This window comes from Pezoporus wallicus, unplaced genomic scaffold (assembly GCF_028554395.1).
Source record: "Pezoporus wallicus isolate ANWC-B61680 ecotype Strahan unplaced genomic scaffold, APGP_CSIRO_Pwel_v1 contig_7351, whole genome shotgun sequence".
NCBI lineage: Eukaryota > Metazoa > Chordata > Aves > Psittaciformes > Psittacidae > Pezoporus > Pezoporus wallicus.
Window position 1 is genome coordinate 752,176 of NW_026642420.1, and position 19,513 is coordinate 771,688.

The 19,513-nt window shown below is 40.5% G+C and overlaps 1 protein-coding gene across 9 annotated transcripts in view; it reads left to right on the forward strand.

The window, feature by feature from the left end:
- Positions 1–19,513, forward strand: part of RUFY3 (RUN and FYVE domain containing 3) — a 45,892-nt gene that overhangs the window by 19,832 nt on the left and 6,547 nt on the right. For 5 of the 9 annotated variants that reach the window (XM_057429966.1, XM_057429967.1, XM_057429968.1 and 2 more), the window contains 12 exons: positions 5,488–5,661; positions 6,385–6,502; positions 8,390–8,491; positions 9,493–9,616; positions 10,279–10,340; positions 11,435–11,500; positions 11,605–11,674; positions 13,677–13,769; positions 14,474–14,554; positions 15,045–15,212; positions 15,930–16,027; positions 19,269–19,388. In XM_057429966.1, coding sequence (XP_057285949.1) covers positions 5,488–5,661; positions 6,385–6,502; positions 8,390–8,491; positions 9,493–9,616; positions 10,279–10,340; positions 11,435–11,500; positions 11,605–11,674; positions 13,677–13,769; positions 14,474–14,554; positions 15,045–15,212; positions 15,930–16,027; positions 19,269–19,388 — 1,276 coding nt within the window. Of the gene's footprint in view, positions 1–5,487; positions 5,662–6,384; positions 6,503–8,389; positions 8,492–9,492; positions 9,617–10,278; positions 10,341–11,434; positions 11,501–11,604; positions 11,675–13,676; positions 13,770–14,473; positions 14,555–15,044; positions 15,213–15,929; positions 16,028–16,882; positions 19,067–19,248; positions 19,389–19,513 lie in introns of those variants that run through there. The other 4 variants (XM_057429972.1, XM_057429974.1, XM_057429973.1 and 1 more) reach the window with 2 other exon arrangements.

The following is a 19,513-nucleotide window of genomic DNA, read 5'->3' on the forward strand; positions in this document are numbered from 1 at the left end:
GGGGAAAAGAAAAAAAAAGGGTTGAGACTTTTTTCTGTTTTCCATGAGTCATTGTGCAGTTATTTTGTATTTATTTTGCTGTGCGTGGGGTGGGGGCATGGGGGAATGTATTTGAAATGTGTGTCTTGGCTGTTTGCACTTCTGTCTTTATTTTCCTTGACCATTCTGTTTTTTTTAAACCCCTACATGCTGGTGTGTGCGGGTAACTGTCCTCCTTGGTGACTGATCAGGGACTGGTAGATGCTTGATATAGGCTGGGATTTCCTCCTCAAAAGTCAATAGTAAGGACATAATAGCAAGGACAGATGAAGCAGTGGTGAGGTCCTGGCACAGGTTGCCCAGAGAAGTTGTGGCTGCCCCATCCCTGACAGTGTTCAAGGCCAGGTTGGATGGGGCTTGGAGAAACCTGCTGTAGTGGAAGGGTGTCCTTGCCCGTGGCAGGGCATTGGAACTGTATGAGCTTCAAGGTCCCTTCCAACCCAAACTGTTCTATGGTATGATTCTATGAAAATGCATCTTCTCTTAAGGAAATGAAATTTCAGTTTGGTAAGATGTTAGTCCCACTGCTTTCTTCTTTATTGACAGTCCCTCAGAGTAGACAGGTAGAATTTTGAATATAGAAGCAAAAAAAATTGTAAACTTAAACATACTTGTGTAGAAACAGACATGCTTCTGCTTTTCACTTGTGAATAGTCATGTCAGTTTTATTTTTATCACCCTTCAAGAGAATGTTTGCATGACCCACAGAACGTGCATCGCCCCATCCTTGAGGTGGTACTTGGGGGCTTGCATTGCTGGAAGGCAAATGAAGCGTTTGGATCTGAGGGGAACGTCAGGAAATAGAAGAAGCTTAAAAAATACGTAATGATGTTGAACTCCAGTTTAAATGATGACCATCCTTAATTTATCTAGGGATTTGCTTTCCACATTTATTTGAAATTGTACATGTGTTCATGATTTCATAGTCTGAGCAGCTGGAACTAATGTCTTTGCTGATGTGAATTGGCCTAACTGAAACTCAGTGCCCTGTAGATAGCAGTCTGGTTTGTTTTGAAAGCAAGTCTTTGCCCATTAACATATCTCAGTTAATCTGAAAACAGTATGAACAGCTTGCAGGATGTCATTTCTCTTTCACAGGCAGAAGCAGCCTTTCTAAATTTCAGATGGCTTTGTTCTTGGCTGAGGATGGATTCAGTACATGGAGCACCTTGCTCAAATACTAATTCACTGGCATTACTTTGAGCAGATTTGTTCACATCTGCAGTGTTTCATGACTTTTCAGCATTTGATCAAAGTTCTGGTTTTATTCTAGTTTTTTTTTATACTTTTTTAGAGTAATTTAATGACAAATTATTGTGAGTAGGTGAGAAGTACTTAGACCACAGTTGCAGCTGAACCCTTTGAGATCTGACTTGCATTGACTTTTTCCTTGAGTTTCAGGTTCCTAAGTATTTTAGAAACCCAAGACTTCAGTGTTTTAAGGAAATAGGTGAGCTGGCTGGTTTACCCTGTCATTTTGGTGAGATGCAAGTCCAGTTCAGTCATGATCACTTATATCCCATGTAGTTAGAAAAAAATTCTGTTCTGTAGAAGCTACAATATCTAAATAGCAAAGTGTCTTGAGAATTTAAGATTCTCAAAGCCAAACCACATTGACAGGCAAAGTTTAAGGGCCAAGGTTTTACTTTTTAATGTTTTACAAATATAGCATGTATAGTAAAACACAGGCAGAGGTTTTGCAGTTCAAGGCAGCAAGAGAGAGTTGGGGAAGATCCTGACACAGAGATTCTCAATTGCGCATCAGTGTCAGACTTGTCAAAGCAAAAAGTGTCTAGTTGAGTTAAAGCTCTTTGGGTAGTGTTACTGTGTAAAAGTCATCTTTGCTTACTGCTTTAAAGCTGTATATGTTGCAGTGCACATAACAATAGTATAAATTAGGATTTAATTTTTGGAATAAATCTTTGTGATTTTATCTTGTTTCATACTATATAACAGTTATTTGGTTTGCAAGATGACAATCTTGGATGAGCTGCCTACACAGAGCACCGCTGTTCACAACAGACTAATGAAGTAGAAATCTTTAATTAGTGAATGTAATGATTCTTTAGACTGTGATTGCACATTTTAGTCTTAGATGAAAGCATAGCCCTATGTTTTATGCAGCAGTCACAGACCTCTCAGACTCAGGGAAATTTATGTGCCTTACCCTTAAAAGCATGCCTTCGACCTCAGTGTGTAGGTTTGTGTGAGGCAGCAGCTCTCCATACTCTTAAGAAATGTGTATGGTTTCCTGTGAGTATGTAATGGAGTAGGACACTGATCCTGAGCAGTATCCTTGGACTCTGCCATAATTCAGATTAGCTAATAACTGAAGCCAAAGTAATATTTCTAAACAAGCAGAGCATTATTTTGTGACAGTATTTGTCTGCAGTAGAAACAAACGCCACAGTTATGTTCATGTACTCTGAAAGGGCAGCTGTGATAGATGCTGTTGGAGGTGTTCGTCATTAGTTTTATCCAGAAGAGTGTTTTAATTGCATGCACAATTAATAATAGTTAATAGTTTTTGCAAATACTACATCTGACTTGCTTTTCTTGAGTCTGTGTTCCTGGTAATGGTGACTGTTAGCCTTGCTGGAAATCATAATATGGATTGCAAATCATAGAACAGGTGATCTGCTTAATGTACGTGCCAGATCTGTTTGCTTAAAATAGTGGTAGCTCTGCAAAGGCAATAAAAATCACCTACTAAATGAAATCTTTCTGCAGTCTATTGCTTCTGTGAGAATTTCATTCTTAACTGAGTACTTTGAAGCTTCCTAAATGATGAAAATAAATTGGAATTGCCTAATCTCAGCCTTTTGATAAGATGCGAGCCGAGGCAATCAGTGCTTGAAGAGCGTAGTCCTAGTAGAACAAAACTCTCGAGGGGTTTTGATCACTTTATCCCTCAGCAATGGAAGATTGGATGGAGATAAAGGAGCAACTGGACTTATTTGCCAGTTCCCTGGACAAGGAGGTGTTTGTCCATGGCAGCAGGTTTGTCCTGGCACACAGCTAGACTTGGGGCTGTCAACTGGTGGCAATTCCAGCTGGCATTGCTTAGTGCCATATGTACTTTCCCCTTCTCCAACAAACATCTCTGCTTAGTGCACTTCTAGTGGAATTTAGAGCAGGAAACTTCAGGTCCTGCTTTATCCTGGAGAAGAATGGGGTCCATCTCACCTCTACACTATGGATTTCTTCACAGCCCTCAGCTTCAATAGTGTGTACACGGGTGTTAGTGCTGTTGCCACAGTGCTTGGTCTGAGTATTTTTCCACGTCATCATCAGCATCCCCAATAAAACAGTCTGTCCTCTGGCAGACAGGCCACCCAAAAACTAAGTGGCAATAATGAGACCTTGCCTGCTGTGGAGCTTTGGGTACCTGACCATGATTCAAAGGCAGATTCAGCACATCCCCTGTTGTTCCAAGGTTTCACAAATGCTGTCTTTCCATTCCCTTTCATAATTTCTCAGGTTCTTTGAGGATGTTTCCATTTCTGCTTCAGTAGTTGCTTCTTGTCTCCCAACCCTGAAGTGCCTTTTGGTGTCTCCTTCTGTCTGGCATAAGCAGAATCAGTCTGGTTGCTCTTCTTGCCTGTTTTGGATTCAGACATAGGTTACTGAAATCAAAATGTTACTCCTGTCAGCTACAGATTGCTGGGCCTACAGTGCTTTTCAACCTGCAGGAGATAGTGAAGGTTGGAGTTGGGAACAATGTGAATTTTCATGGTTCTATGAAGTGTTGCTCCTTGCTCTCCTTATGGCTGATGGGTGCTGCAGAGATTCCTCTCTGCAGTGGCACTAGGTTTGAGAGGACGAGAAGTTTGTGTTTCAGCAACTGGACTTAGTAGCAGCATCATGATGAAGTAGAATGATGACTTTCCATCATCAGGACAAGTCCTGTAGGAGTTTGCAGTAATCTCAGAATATACACCTTGGCCTCTTCTGCCTAGGTTGTTGCTTTTAAAATTGCAAGCTGTAGTTCTTCACAGTTGTATTGACAAGAGGATGAGAAATGTTAACAATCCACATGGCTCAAGTCTACCTACCTAGTAGAGATTTGATGTATACTCAGTGGCAGACCTGCTGAAAGCAACCCCAAACTTCTGCAAGACATCCCCTAGGGAATTGTATCTAGTTCTTAGGTCTCCAGTGTTTATTTGCTTTACTTGTTTGCTACATGCAAGCATACTTTGTCAGTACAGCAGATAAAATGTGTACCCTGTGCTTAGATACGTAGTCTTAGATGTCCTCTTGTCATGTTTTTGCTGGTAAGTGTGGTAAATTCACACTCATGAAGGTGGCAAGTTGGCTCAAGCAAGGGTCCATGGCTGTTTACAGAATAAATGTACCTTACAGGGATGAAGCTGCTTGCACTGAAGAATTTCAGTGCAAAAATTGGTTGTGCAATTATCAGGGAAAAGAAAGAAACAGAAAACTTAACCAACGCAACATCATTTTAGGAACCAGGGGTCAGCACTGTTGTAAATTAGTATCTTTCTTGAGGTGTTGGAAATGCACTGATGGTGTTTGGGAGGAGAGGATAGGTGTTGGTATGGGCATGCTGTACAAGTCCTGGAGCAGGAGGCCTGAAGGCCTGGAGTAGATTGGAAAATGGATGTCTGTATTTATTTCATGTGATGAAAAGCAACTAGCAAGTATGAAGTCCAAAATATTTGTAATGTGGTAAAGGAAGAATATAGTCTTAGAGGATCTGTCTTTGTTGGGATATAGAGTGAGCTGGCAGAGGAGCCATGAACATCAGCTCCTAATTGTCAGGGGTAAAACTCAGTAGTCTTGATAAAATGAAGAGAGGAGGGGATTTGCTCCATTTTACATCCAAGTTGGAAAAAAGAAATAATGAGAAGGAAAGATGCAACACTGGGTAAAGACACATTACTGGATTAAGTGTGAGTTGATTAATGGTTACCTTTAGGTGGAAGAACAAATACCGAGTTGCAAATTCTTATGAGTTTGTAGTTGTTCGACGTAGGGAACAACGTTGAACTCACTTGGCGTCGTCACGCCTATCACTTGTTCCAACTCATATCCCCGACGTTTGGGGATATGAGTTGGAACAAGTGATAGGCATAACATTCAGTAACATGTCATCAAGACTTAAAGCACAATGTTAACAGCAGCCTTCAAGCTTTTCTGTCTTGAAAATGTAAAGCTTTGGTAGTTATTTGAAGTATTGAGGCACCCTTAATGTGGTATATTACCTATTCCCGTGTCATTGTGGCTTTGGCCAAAAAATGCTAGTTAAATTTGATTTTTTTTCTACAAAAGGCCTGAAGAAAGTGCCTCATGTGAAACTCTCACTCCCCCTAAAAATGTCTTCAAAATTGAGGAACAGAAAGAGAGAGATGGGATATGTTATTGTATTAAAAATGGCTTTTGTTACTTGACAGTATTTTTCTTCCTTTTTTTTTTTTTTAATAGATCCTAACTATCTCATGGCGAATGAACGCATGAACCTGATGAACATGGCGAAACTGAGTATCAAGGGGTTGATTGAATCGGCGCTTAATCTGGGCAGGACACTGGACTCCGACTACGCACCTCTCCAGCAGTTTTTCGTTGTGATGGAACATTGCCTTAAACATGGCCTGAAAGGTAAGATGCTTGAGAGGGGTCCTCCAGGCTGTTTGTCAGAGTGTAGGAGTGAGAAGAGAAATCTTCTTCTAAAATCTAATTTTGGAATCTGCAGTAGGCTAAAGAGGGGTGGACCAGAGTCACCTCTGTGGTCACAGTTGACTTGTGAGGCCATAGGAAGGGAGAAAAATCTCACCCAAGGTATAACACTGCAGGTGAAAAGTTCACAGTTGTTGCTGGAGCTTGCCATTTTTAAACCAGCTTTACCTGTGATTTGAGTACAGCTAAGTTATCAGTGATAAAATTAGCTCCTCAGCAACCTCCTGACTCCCTTTTTGTCTGTGGAGAAGGAGCAGGTTCCAAGTGGTGGTGTGGTCCTCCTCCCTGTAAGGTGGTGGCCAGTGAGAGAAAATGACTGTGCACACATCAGGTGTAATGTAGAGAGAGTGACAGCATCTTAGTAGAAATTCTGACCTCTGGCAGTGAGGCTGAGTTGCTGGGTTTCACTGGATGTTGTTTTTTTCATGTTGGGATGTGTGGACTGTTTTCTGGCATCTGTCTCGAGCTCCTGTTGCCTTATTTGAATGACACCAGTAACTGTCACACTTAGGCAAAAGAAGTTATCTTCGGTACTTGCTGCCTACAGCAGCAGGCCTAGAAGAACCTTTCTGGCAGTCTTTGTCTACTATTTCTTTACTTCTGACCATGCCTAATGGGTTCTTTTTACATCATCTTCTCTTCTAGCCAAAAAGACTTTTCTTGGGCAAAACAAGTCATTTTGGGGACCTCTAGAACTAGTAGAAAAACTTGTTCCTGAGGCTGCAGAGATTACAGCAAGCGTTAAGGATCTCCCAGGGCTGAAGTAAGTACAGTCTTTTACTGCACAAGTACATAATATGTTTTTTTTATTGTATGTGGGATCCTGGAGAAGGAAGGGTAAAGATAACCTTCAGGAATAATCCTGCTACCTTGGGCTGATAAAAATAGATCGTTACTCTCTTTTTCTTAATCAAGGACTTGCAGAAGGAGAGCATAGGATATACTCCTTCAATGGGTTCTTATGGGCAGTAGTGCATTTATGGACAGTATTGCATTTATGGACATTTATTACAGTGCATTTATTACTAGCTCTAAACCAGTGACCATGAGTCTTAGGGCTTGGAACAGCCTTTACTGACTTTTTCTTAAGTCAGACTGAAGAGGAAGGGAATTAGGAGGAGGGTGATTACAGGTTAAATAGTTCTGAGGCTGATAGACAGAGGTGATTTTCCTTCTAAATAAATTCACGTAAACTTGTAAAGTTTGTGTGAAATGGAAGCTCAGCACGAAGTTGGACAAGATTCTAGCTTGTGTTAAAGAGGGGAGGAAAAAAATCACCTAAACCATATATTGCTTTTAAAAATTCCATAGTTATTTCAGACATCAGATTCAGGTTTGATTATTCCCATGCTAAAAAAGAAACTGTAAGAGGCTTTCAGCCTGGGAATAGAAAAAAGATGCAAGGAAGCTTTTGTATGAGCAGCAGGACTAAGGTTGAATCTTTTTTGCTGAAAGAGGAGATTAATAGATTTAGTAACAGCTTCTTTCAGGTTTGTATTTAGTGATGTGTGTATGGACAAGTGCTTTTACTGGAGATCTGTGCAAGACTCTTCCTGGCACAGCTAACAGGACCAGTGTACAGTGCCAGCAATGTTGTGGCAGAGCTCCTGTACCCTTTCCTATTGTAAAAGAATATTAAAATATGAAATAAATTGAAAGAAAGAGCAGTTTTAGAATTAAGTGTTGAAACCTTGGATTCATACTAACCCTTGGGAAATGTCATGTCATGTTTTAGTGAGGTCAAGAATGGGGAGTAGTGAAGATGGCTTTCATGGGCAGTTGCTGCTTATTCCAGTTAAGGCTAGAAAAAGAAGTGCCCCATGTGCTCTTTGTATAAGACAGTTGACTGACTGCTGGAGGTGGAGAAGAAATTTCCTTCTGATCAGTATCTTGCTCAATGTGGTGGGTTTACATCTTCCTTTGGAGCAACTGGTGCTGGCTTCTGGCCAGGGTAGATGAGCCAGAGCTGTGATGCAGCGTATCAGTTGTATCTTTAAAGCTGTGTGCTTCAGATTGCCGGAAGAAACAGAGGAAAGGACTGTGGCTGTAACCCATTGCATCCTATGAGCATGTTAATAAGCAAACTAGTTGAAGAGAACAATACTGAAGTTGTGTTTTCCATTGTCTTTGTGGATTCTCACTCAGCTGAATACCTCCCTGAAGGAGTGACACTTGGGCATCTGTGATGAACTCAAGTATACATGTTATTCTGACTTGCCTTGTGCAAAGCTGATTTTGAATTAAAACGTGATGTGTTGAAGCAGTTGATCTCTCTCTGTGTAGTAACATCCAGCAATGTTAAGTCAGGGAAATATTTTTAGTATAACAAAAAATGCAGAATTACTTATGAGAGAAACAGTGATTGCTTAAAGTATTTTGTAACTATTTGCACTTAAATACCTTGTATTTCCTGGTTTTCATGGACTCCCAGGCTATTTTGGTTGGAAGGGACCTTGAAGCTCATCCAGTTCCAAGCCCCTGCCATGGGCAGGGACACCTTTCAGTAGACCAGGTTGCTCAAAGCCCCATCCGTTCATCAGTGCCAACTCTCTTTGAGACGTGGATCCTTCAGATAGAAGGGGATTATTGGAGCTGTTTGTGAATGTACATTGAAGTATGTCTGTAACCGTTTTGTTTCTGGCGTTTGTAGGACACCTGTGGGTAGAGGAAGAGCTTGGCTTCGCTTGGCTCTAATGCAGAAGAAGCTTTCTGAATACATGAAAGCCTTGATTAACAGAAAGGATCTTCTCAGGTGAGTGCTGAGCTCATCCTCAGATTAGATTATGTTCGCCTCTGTCTTCTTGTAAGATCTTTATGAACTTCTACACCCAAGTGTTAAAGTATGTGTGTACTTTTTGTGAGAAATGTTAATGTTTGTGAAATGCAGACCATCTTCTGGGGGATTAAAAAAAGCTCGGTATTCTTTCTTAATTCAGAAGCTATTAATTCTCCACTTTGTCTCAAATATTCATTAGAATAAACACAAATTTTGGCTACAAAGAGATTATTTAGGTGAGGTACAGATACAGAAGAGATACAGTGTTCTCCATCTGCAGTCTTGGCCCTGGGAAAATTTATGACCTTGTCACTCCATTACTGTCTGTCTTGGAACAAATAATTTCACTTCCACATATCTCTGCTTCCTGCTCATAAACCAGCAATGATTTTGTAGTTTAATTGAAAACCCATGGATTTGAACTGCTATGTCTGTGTATAGCAGTAGGATTTAATAAACATGTTGGGTGCTCCTTGACTCAAACCAGTAGGTGTTTGTTGGCTGTCCATGTAAATCCATACCTGACTTGAGGTTAGAAAGGACAACTTGGTATTGTCTGCTGGAAAATGTGGCAGTGGCTTGTGTTAATCACAGTGGTAATAGAGGAATAGAAGGGTGCTACTTAAACTCTGATATTAAGCCCACTCTTAAATCTTCAGTGTGCTGTGCCATTACTCCACAGCTGTGCTTACTTTCCAGCACATTTCAGTGGTGAGTAACCAGGTCTTCAACTCCCTGGGTTTTTGCTTTGCCTAAAAACTTAATCTGCTGAGAGATATGTTCAGTCAGAGCAAAATTACATGGACAGTACACAGAAGTACATTTCTGTGTGGACAGCATGCCACAGCCTAGGGTTTTGTTGAGGCTGAGCTTGCTGTATGTCTGAAATAGAGGGGATCCATCCCATGCTAATTGACATATTTTTAGTTGACTTTTAAAGATTCAACACTTGTCTTCTCTTGCTGTACATCATGCAGTGAATTTTATGAGCCTAATGCACTGATGATGGAAGAAGAAGGTGCAATCATTGCTGGCCTCCTAGTAGGTTTGAATGTCATCGATGCCAACTTCTGCATGAAGGGTGAAGACCTGGACTCACAGGTATTTGGTATTCAGTTAATGTGGGGTTTTTCTGCTCATTTGAATTGAAAGAATTTTGCATTGTAGAGGACTTTAATCAACTGAGATGTAAGTTTGCTACTAAATGCAATGCAAGGCTAATATAAGCTTGTTACTGTGAGTGTGGTCTTTGGTTAGCTGGTGGCACTGAGATCAGAGACTCAAGGTTTTTGTTTGCTCATTGCTGTTACAGTTTGCTGTGGTCTGCACACAGGTCACTGTGGAGTGAAATGTAGTAAATGAAAAAGGAGGTGAAAATGGGCAAGGACTTGGCTAAAATAAGGGGAGAAATGGATAGAACTGTTAATTCACTCATGCTGTGTGATGAAGTCATTGTAGCTGTTAAAAGAAAATCAGCCTGTGTGCCCTTATGTTCAAGCTTGCATAAGCAGTGAACGTACAGGTAGGGTGATGGTAACAGCTTATTCTTACAGCCTATTACTTGCAGCTTATCCTAGGATAGTTTTGCTTGAAATAAGCCATATTTTCATTAATTTTGGATAGATAACTGGTATAATGAGTCTTTGTTGTAATACATCATGTATCGATGTCCTAACTGAATGACTTCAAACTTTCACAACTACAGACAGTGTTTAGTCTTAGAAAAAGTGTTTAATGTTAAATGCATTTTTTTTTACCTTTAGGTTGGGGTTATTGATTTCTCAATGTATTTGAAAGATGGGAACAGCACAAAAGGCAGCGAAGGGTAGGTACATACACAATTGTCCTGCTTCTTACCTCTTGGTAACTTGTATTCAAGTATTCCAGGTTGCCCTGCAAGCTGTTATGTTTTTAATTAAAAAGCTACTTAGGCTGAATTGCTGTTCTATGATAAACCATAACATTAATAAGATACTGGAAATGCTGAGAGGGGACAGAGGAAAAGTAAATTCTTGTAGGAATTCTGTGTTCTTCCTCAACTAGCAATTGAAGATAAAAATGTTCTAAGAGTGAGTTAGGACTGCCCTTCTTTAAAGCCTTTTTGGTAGGCAGCTTAGTAGCCTTTGCCCCTTGTATGGCTAGCAGGTAGGTGATTTTTGGTACCAGAATATCCTTAGAAAAAAAATAGTAATTCTCATAACTAATTCCCATAACTAATAATAATTCCCATAACTAATAATAGCCTAAAGTACTTGTGCCACCATATTCAAATGGGCTGTGCAACATTCAGAGCAAGTAGTTGGAAAATAAAGTGCAGGCACATTGACATATGCATCAGGTGTTGGGGTTTTCTGAGCTTCTTTAAGAGTACTTCTTCCTTCTAAGGAAGTCCTTAAATTCAGGTATGTATTTAATAATTATCCTTCAGGATCATGTGTTTTGTTTGCCTTTATTTTAGCTGTAGTTTTTAGAACATGTTTTTCTTTAGTCAAGATTTCCTGCTACAAGTGCATGCAAAATGTGTTTGTTGACAGTTGGATTTTGGTGGGATGACTCTTGGACTCCTGTCCAGTATCACAGTAGTTCAGAACCCTTTTTTTTGATCTTTTGAAATAATGCTGTGCTCTTTGAAATGCCGTCTGCTTTAATCATTCTGGTTGGTGTGTCACCTCAGTGTAGTCCAGGTGAGCGTAGCAGTTGCAGCTTCTGAGAAGTCAGGGAACAGTGACTGATGATAAAGGCATAGACTGTAACTTGACTTTTCTGTTTCGTATGCATCCTATAGTCCGTTGAGACCTAGGGTCTTGGTGCTATGCTGGAGAGATATATAGATGACAACATTTCCTCTTTGACCTTTAGTAGAGTCTCTTAGTTCCTTGAATCCAAATGATTGAGCTGAATGGTATTTCTTCTTTCCAGAGATGGTCAGATAACTGCTATTTTGGATCAGAAAAACTATGTAGAAGAACTCAATAGGCATTTAAGGTAAGATGTGGTTTATTTATTCTTTATTATCTAGTGTTACAAGATAGAAACCAGGATTTTTAAAAAGCAGGAATTACTGTAGGGCTTTTTTTTCTCTTCAACAGTGCTACAGTAAACAACCTGCAGGCCAAGGTGGATGCCTTAGAAAAGTCCAACACTAAACTGACTGAGGAGGTAAGTGTAATAGGAAATAATTTGATGTTTTAGCCTTTTGGAATTGGGTTTAAAAAGGTAATGGAGGAGTTATTTTTGGATGTCTGTTGTATGTAATGGTGAGTGTTTAATGATGAACCTGGAATAACTGACCTGCTGAAGAATTACACTGGCTGTTGCTACGAAGTGTGAGGTGGAAAATCAACTGAATGTTGGTGTTAAAAAACCCAAAAGCTGCTGAATGCACTTGATCATTCTGAAGTCTTTGCATGCTTTCTGATATTTGGAAAATATCTTAGAATAAGTTGTATGGTACTTGTAGTTTCAAATGCCCTACAGCTGATGCAGGTTATGGGAGGTCCGGCCATGACAAAGACATTTTTGATGGTGCAGAAATTCACTACAGTGTAAAGATAGCAATTGAAATGTTTCAATAACTTTCTCTAGCCTGTCACAATTTGCAAGAAATAAAGGAAAAATTACTATTATGGATGAAACATTTTTCAGTCTGAGTATGAGAAATGGTTGGTACATGAGTCAGAGGTCTAACCTGTATTTTTAAATTGGTCTTGCAGTTCATTAGTAATGGCATAAATGTAATAAAATCTTTTGGGGTCAGTTCCCTGACAAATGGGTGATAGGAGGTCTCATCCTAATGGTTGTACAGAGTATTTCTGTCCCCATGTCACTTAGCTGAATAGAATGACTTTGATTGGGATGTCTCAGTGCTCTTGCAGAACAAATAGGAAATAGAAATTCTTTTTTGCTTGTTCATCCTCATTAAGAGTGTGTCTGGTTATTGAACTATTACTCTAATGGATCTATTCCAGACAATGAGAAGCTTTAGTGATGGAAATTACCGTATCCACTCTTGCAATTAAGGAGCAAAAAATGCTTTTTACAATTAAAATGTTTTTTTAGTTCTAAATAAGTGGTCTGCATAGAGGCTGGCTTTCTCAGTGCTACTGATTTATCACCTGCAGAGTATGGGTGCTATGCCAGTTAAGGAGTGTACCCATGAGAGTAATTTCAGTGCTGACTGAAGTGGTTTTTGATTTTTAATGATTTACTTGTTTGCATCTCAGTGAAGTCTGCACGCTGTTCAAAGTAAGAATATGAGTGACACTGGAACGCACTGTGCCAGCCCGGGGTGTTTGCAGGATGTAGTTAATGAACTGTGTCACATGTGACATCAATTTGTGCATTTGGCTTGAGCTGTACCAAAGCTCAGGCTTCTATCAGGGTGATTTCTGTTTGGGTTTGTCACTTAATAAAATGGCTGATGTCTTGGAATGTCACTGAGTTTTTCTAGTGTGCAAGGCTTATGTAAGTTACGATTTACAAAGCCAGGAGGAGTTTTCTGAAGTTATTTTGGCCTTTGACACATGATGTGAGTCTGCAGTGACGTCTTCTTTGGGAACTCATTTGAGGGAGATGTGCTGTCTCCTAAGGGTGGCCTGTGCTGTTCATGCTCCATTTCCAGTCAAATCCTCCTCTGGTGAGATTCTCACTGTGCTTCTCCTGCCCAAATACTTGAGCATCTTACATCTCAGGCGCTCTGCCTAGCAGTGTACCCAAACCACTGAAGCTTTAGCAAACCCACACAAGCATTTCTTCTTGGTAGCAGATTTCAGTTGCTAGAAATAGCAAAATTTAGCTGCTGTGTGCTCACGTTTTTCCATCTTGTTATCTTTGGCAAGGGAAGGGAAGGGAGTGAGGATTTCGGTTGAGTTGCGCTAACCACATGTTACACCAAGTCTAGCAGGTAGAGTCCTCAACAAGTCAGTAATTTTACTGAAAGACAGGAACCAAAATAGGTTAGGAAGTCTCTGTTTTGGCTAATATTAAAAATCCATCACACTGGCACTAACTGATGCTTTTGGTTTTTCTAGTAGCCCTTCTCTGTTTTTAGAGGCCAAGTTGTCTTTAGCCACTCCAAATATGGAAGAAGATGGGTCTAAAGGGGGGGGGGGAAAAGGCCAAGTATGTTTGTGATGTTACTGTTGTTCTGTTTTGTTCACAGCTTGCAGTTGCAAACAACAGGATTATTACACTGCAAGAGGAGATGGAACGGGTTAAAGAAGAAAGCTCTTACATCTTAGAGTCCAGTCGTAAGGTTGGTGTATGTGTGAATGATTTACTGGCCCTTTGGGGCAGCTTCCACCTAGATTGAACTTGCAGTCCATGTTTGAAAGAGACTTTATTTCCTTATGTATCTCACACAAAAATGCAATAGGTAAGAGTGACTGCAGATGGATCCTCATGGAGGGTAACAGATGGATCCTGGCTACAGTAAATCCTGTCTGGCCATAGATGATGAAACCATGAGCATGTGCAGAGCTGAGAGCTCACACAACATGTTCATGGCTTGCATGGCAAGGTGTCAGAGGCGACAGGAGGAAGAATAATTTACTGAGAGGCTAGCAGAACAGTTTGGATGTAGGAGTTGTGCTTTTTTGGCCTGAAACACTACCCTCTTCAGAAATCAAGGGGCAGGATCTCTAGTAACTATGGCAAAATCAGGTTTTAATTTTAAAACCCCCAAGATCTTTTCCTGAGGATTTGTAACCATCCATAATATACTGTGAAAGTCCTGAAAACTGACACTGTCTGTATAATTCATACCCATTGAAGTGTATGGAGCACTTGGTGAGACAGGGAAGTAGAATAAATTCCCATGGAAGCTGCATGCTGAATGGAGCTCTGATTTTTGATAGTTGCAGAATTTGTTTTCCAAGTGGTGGGAAAAGCAAATAATCAGCAAATATGAGGGTTAGTAGTATATAATGACAAGCTAATTGGGTGTCTTGATTAATTTAGGTCACTAAAGACAGAACTGCTGATGGACATGCACTGACTGAGGCACGAAAACAGTTAAAGGAGGAGACTCAGCTGCGGCTGGTAAGGGCTGTGTGAGCTGGGAGCTCCTGGTAAATGGCTTTTTCACCTAATAACTCCATGTCAGACAATCACTTTTGACAGTGCTTGACCAGATTTTTTTTTTTTTTTTTTCATTCTCATCTTCCTGCTTCATTTTGTGGCTCTGTTGATCAGTTTCAGGACTGTTTCTCAAAATGAGCAGTGCAGTTGTGTTTCTGGGACTGATGCATCTGCCTTGCCCCATCCCTGGGAGTGTCCAAGGCCAGGTTGGACAGGGCTTTGAGCAACCTGGTCTAGTGGAAGGTGTCCCTGCCCATGGCAGGGGTTTGGAACTGGATGAGCTTTAAGGTCACTTCCAACCCAAACCATTCTGTGATTATAAGAATATTGCCATTATCTGAACTGTTACTCCATATCGTATGTTCAGCTAGTGGGGAGAAAAATGCCTGAGCAGGATGCTTTTAGGAGTTAACGTTTTCCAGCTTGATGCTGCCTGATCTGTGTGTTCCAGGATGTGGAGAAAGAGCTGGAGGCACAGATTGGGATGCGGCAGGAGATGGAGCTAGCCATGAAGATGCTGGAGAAAGATGTTTGCGAGAAGCAGGATGCGCTGGTCGCGCTCAGGCAGCAGCTGGATGATCTCAGGGCCCTAAAGCATGAACTGTCTTTCAAGCTGCAGGTAGGAAAATAATTCAGTCAAATTCTGGATAAAAGTGATGTCTTTTCTTCTTCTTTTTGCCCCTCTCTATTTAAAAGGTGCAGTGTGTGGGTTACAGGCTGGACAGCACACTTCTGTCTTGATGCAAGAAAGCTCTAGTATTTGAGGTGGAGGTTGAGGGAAGATAGAGTTTCTTCTGAAGAAAGACACATCGTTATCCAGAAATATGTGTGTGTCACTGGGAAAAGTACCTTCTGTGGTATAAAAACTGAGCCATGGTAGCTGCTGTTCCAGTACAATCTGGTGTTGAAGGTGTATGGTGTAGTTACATACATTACTGAGTAATGGAAAAGCAGCCTCTTAAGACAAAGAGCAACACAAAATGCTCAGAAAAAAATCCCAAAATAAACTTTAGAACAGGAAAGAGTTGCTTCTGCTTTCCTTGAGCCAGTCATTCTCTGCAAAGCAGTTGAATGATATTAGCTGGAACCACATTAATATTTGTTGTACAGGAAGCTTCACTGATGGTGGTATTGCCTTTTTGTAGGGCCCAGATGTGGCCTGCACCGGCATGGCAAGATATTTGTCCTTCCAGTATTGATCTGGCCTTTGCTTTTTGAGCACCTTTTCCTACCTCTTAGGCTTCTATTCCTTTGGTTTCATTGGCCACATGATTTATGGTGGCTTATTTTGGTTTTACTGCTACTTACAAAAGCTCCACAATGCTACTTTTTGCAGAGTTCAGACATGGGAGTGAAACAGAAGAGTGAATTAAACAGTCGTTTGGAAGAAAAAACAAATCAGATGGCTGCCACCATCAAACAGCTTGAACAAAGGTAAAAAATGAAGCTTTGACAATTACAAAAGCATGTGTATATTCTAATGGTAATGTCCTGCAGACCCTGAATGGAAGTGCTCTGCTCCGACACTGATGAGCAAAGCTACATGAGGAGAGCTCTGATTTTTGAGATGTTGTTCAGAGTGTCTTGCATGCTCTGGAGGGCTTGCAGGAGAAAAGAATATATGACTAAACCAGTAATGAACACAGCAGCTTTGTTTATCTACATCAGCTGCTCTTTTGTATGTTGTTCAGTCATTACAAGTCAATCACTGTCTCTGATAGCACTGATAAAAAATAGAAATAGGAACTTAGAGAAGTTCTTGACTGTTAATGACAATATTAGAGAGGGAGGAGGAAGGAGGAGCAGCAGAAGCCAGGCTTGGAGGTACCTTGGTTATTCCACATCTCTCTGGTGCTCTTCGGAAAAAATACCCCCAACAGAAGCATTCTCTTTATGAGAAATCAGATTGATTTGAGAAGAAGCAATGCTCCTTTTTCCTTTTTGTCCTGTTCTCAAAGCCAAGCTTTGCAGAGCTTTGGCCAGAGGTTCAGAACTTCAGTCTCTGGGAATTTTGTTGACTGTTGTGCTAGCTCCAAGAAAAGCATAGCTCTCAGGAGCATGTGGTGCCTGGGACTTAGTTAATGAGTATGTCGTTGCACTAAATTAATGTTCTCATTTTAAGGATTATATTTTGAGTGGTTGTTTATAAAAAAAGTCATTTTGTTTGTAGAAAATGTGTATTTTGAAATGTTTTATTATACCTACTCAGCTAATTTATCTACTCTCTTTCTCTTGCTGTTCTTATTTTCCTTTTTTTATCATCACCCTCCTTCTGACTTACTTAAACAGTGAAAAGGATTTGGTGAAACAGGCAAAAACCTTAAATAGTGCAGCAAACAAACTGATCCAGAAGCATCATTAGACATTTTTATGTCTGGTCACCTCACAGCTCTGACATCAGAACTCCTTTATGAGGGGAGAACTTGCAAATTGCTAAAAGCAACTGTTAAAATGTTAATTGTCACCTAAAGTTGGTTTGGAATTTGCTGAATTTTTAAAATCAGTGAGTTTTTTTTTCAGAGATTTAGAGTCAGGTATAAAAATCCCTAACTTTGCCCTTTAAACCATGTTAAAGTACCAATGAGTTGGCCAGTAAACACACCAGGAAAGCATAAGGAATGGGAGATCTGTGGCTCTGTACACCCTGGTGATGCACACCGTATACAGCAGCACAAGTCTTCAACCGTTACGGATTCTAGGCGCGTTGGTCAAGCCGCTGTCAGATTGGCCAGCTCTGGGAAATCAAATAGTTTTCTGTGTTCCCCTTTTTGTGCAGTAGATGAAAAAAATGCATCCCTGGAAGTTGTTGAAAGTAGTTGTGTGCGTAGCCCAAGCCGTTCCCTGTTCACTTCTGTTGTGTGGGTTCAGCCCCAAGTCCGAGATGCGATAGATCATCACCGTGAAGACCAGCCCTCTTGTAAACAAGACTGCTTGCAACAATTTTGCCTTAGTGACTTGGTGGGAGGGTGGGGACTTCTCCTTATTCCTTTAAACTCCATGTGTCCAGGATTAGTAGCTAGGTGTCTTAGAGTAACATGATAGAGTGGTAAGTTCAGTGGAAACCTCCTTATCTTTGCATTGCCTTGCCTTCTACCTCTGCCATGAATCCTGCTAGATGTGCATTGAGGTTCTTCCCAACTGAAGGAAGCTGAGGAGAGGTGTTTTGATAGGTCTTTCCTCTTCCTAGGAAGGGAAGTTACATTTTTAAAAACAAAAATCTGATCTTCTTACTCTAGAATTTAAAAGAAACAAAAGCATAAAATAAAAATAGAAGAAAGGAACAAAATGCGCAATGGTGGGGAGCGGAAATGGTAATTTGGTACTTGACCATTCCTTGTCTGAGTAGCTAGTGGTTAAAAAGGAAGAGTTACATTTTACTATCGCACTTCTTTCATTTGCTTGGGGAGATTTTCTTGCTCAATACAAATGGAATTTGCTAATGGAAAAACAGCTAAAGCTTGGGAATCAGCTCTTGATAGGAAAAATAATTGCCAATTTAACACCCCAGTGTAAAACTTTAAATAACTGTAGCTGGGACTATTAGAAACTAATAATTCTCATGCCTGGGGCCACAGAAGTTCACCATGCTGGCCTGCCACAGGCCTTATGCTATAAGTGCTCCTTGAGATTATTCTTTGCTTTCAAGAAGATCATATCTGGGTGGTTTCTGTATTGAATAAGGGTTTTTTGCTGTGGTGAGATGACTGTAAAAATTCTTTGATGCCAGTTCTCCCTTTTTTCTGTGGGATAGCGCTCTTTGGGGTACTAGGTGGCAGATGTAACTGAAACGCAACAGGAGAAAGAAGCCCTATTGATCCTCACTAGGTATGTTTAAAATCAGTGAGGCTCAGCCCAGTCCTACTGTACATAAATGTGTACCATCACTTGGCTTATTTAAGGGACACAAGCAGACTTGGAGACCCCATTTGAAATCTCTCTGTTATGCCCAAGTAGTGTGCTTGGAAATATAAAGTTAACCTTTAATAACCTTTAACTAGAAACTCATTTTAACTACCTGGAGGATAATAAAATAATAATTAAAAGGTGGAGGCTTTCATCAAGGTATCCAAGTTGCTGATTAGAACAGTTAACTCACCTGCTCTTCCTCAGATTTCTGTGGAATTAAGGGGTTGTGCTGGGTTTGTTGTCACAATAATGCTAAAATAAGGCAGAATTAAGGATCTGGCCTTTTCTGTTGTCAGGCCCAGAGTGGAAATGCTTTGGTATACTAATGCCTTGTGTCAGTCCATGGAAGAGACCAGGAAAATGCACTAATTCTCAATAGAGTAGCTAACCTATGTTGCAAGTTCCAGTTACACGTGTAGAGCTGAAATGTAACGTACATTAAAATCAAATTGGACTTAAAATTCTGTGTACTTGAGGTTTGCTTTGAATCTGGATAAAAGTGTTGTTTTATGTTTTTCATCTAATGGCTGTAAACTGTAGTAATAGAATAAAAACTATTGAAAATCAGAGCTTCTGCCTGATTCACCTACGTTTTACTTTTCTTTAAAATATTTTCCTCCTTCCCATTGATTTTATCATTCCTTTTTTTTTTTTCTTTTTTTTTTTGGCTTTACCTTTTCACTGGGTGTTTTATTTGTTGGTTAAACTCAGTCTTCCTCCCCACCATGGCTTTTGTTTTTTATCACAAGTTCATGTGGCTCAAATCCAGATTGCGACAGTCAGAGAAGGACCGTCAGTTGGCCGAGCAAGACAACCGCCTCTTCAAGCAGGAGTTTGGGGACAAAATCAACAGCCTCCAGCTCGAAGTGGAAGAGCTCTCCAGGCAGCGGTGAAGAGACCATTTTCCAACCTCTTTTTTGGGCTGTCCTTAGTAGAAAGCAGGCAGAGTGATGGCAAAGAGAGGGGGTTGAGGTGGAGAAAGACACATGGTGTGTTAGATGCCAAGCAGGTGTT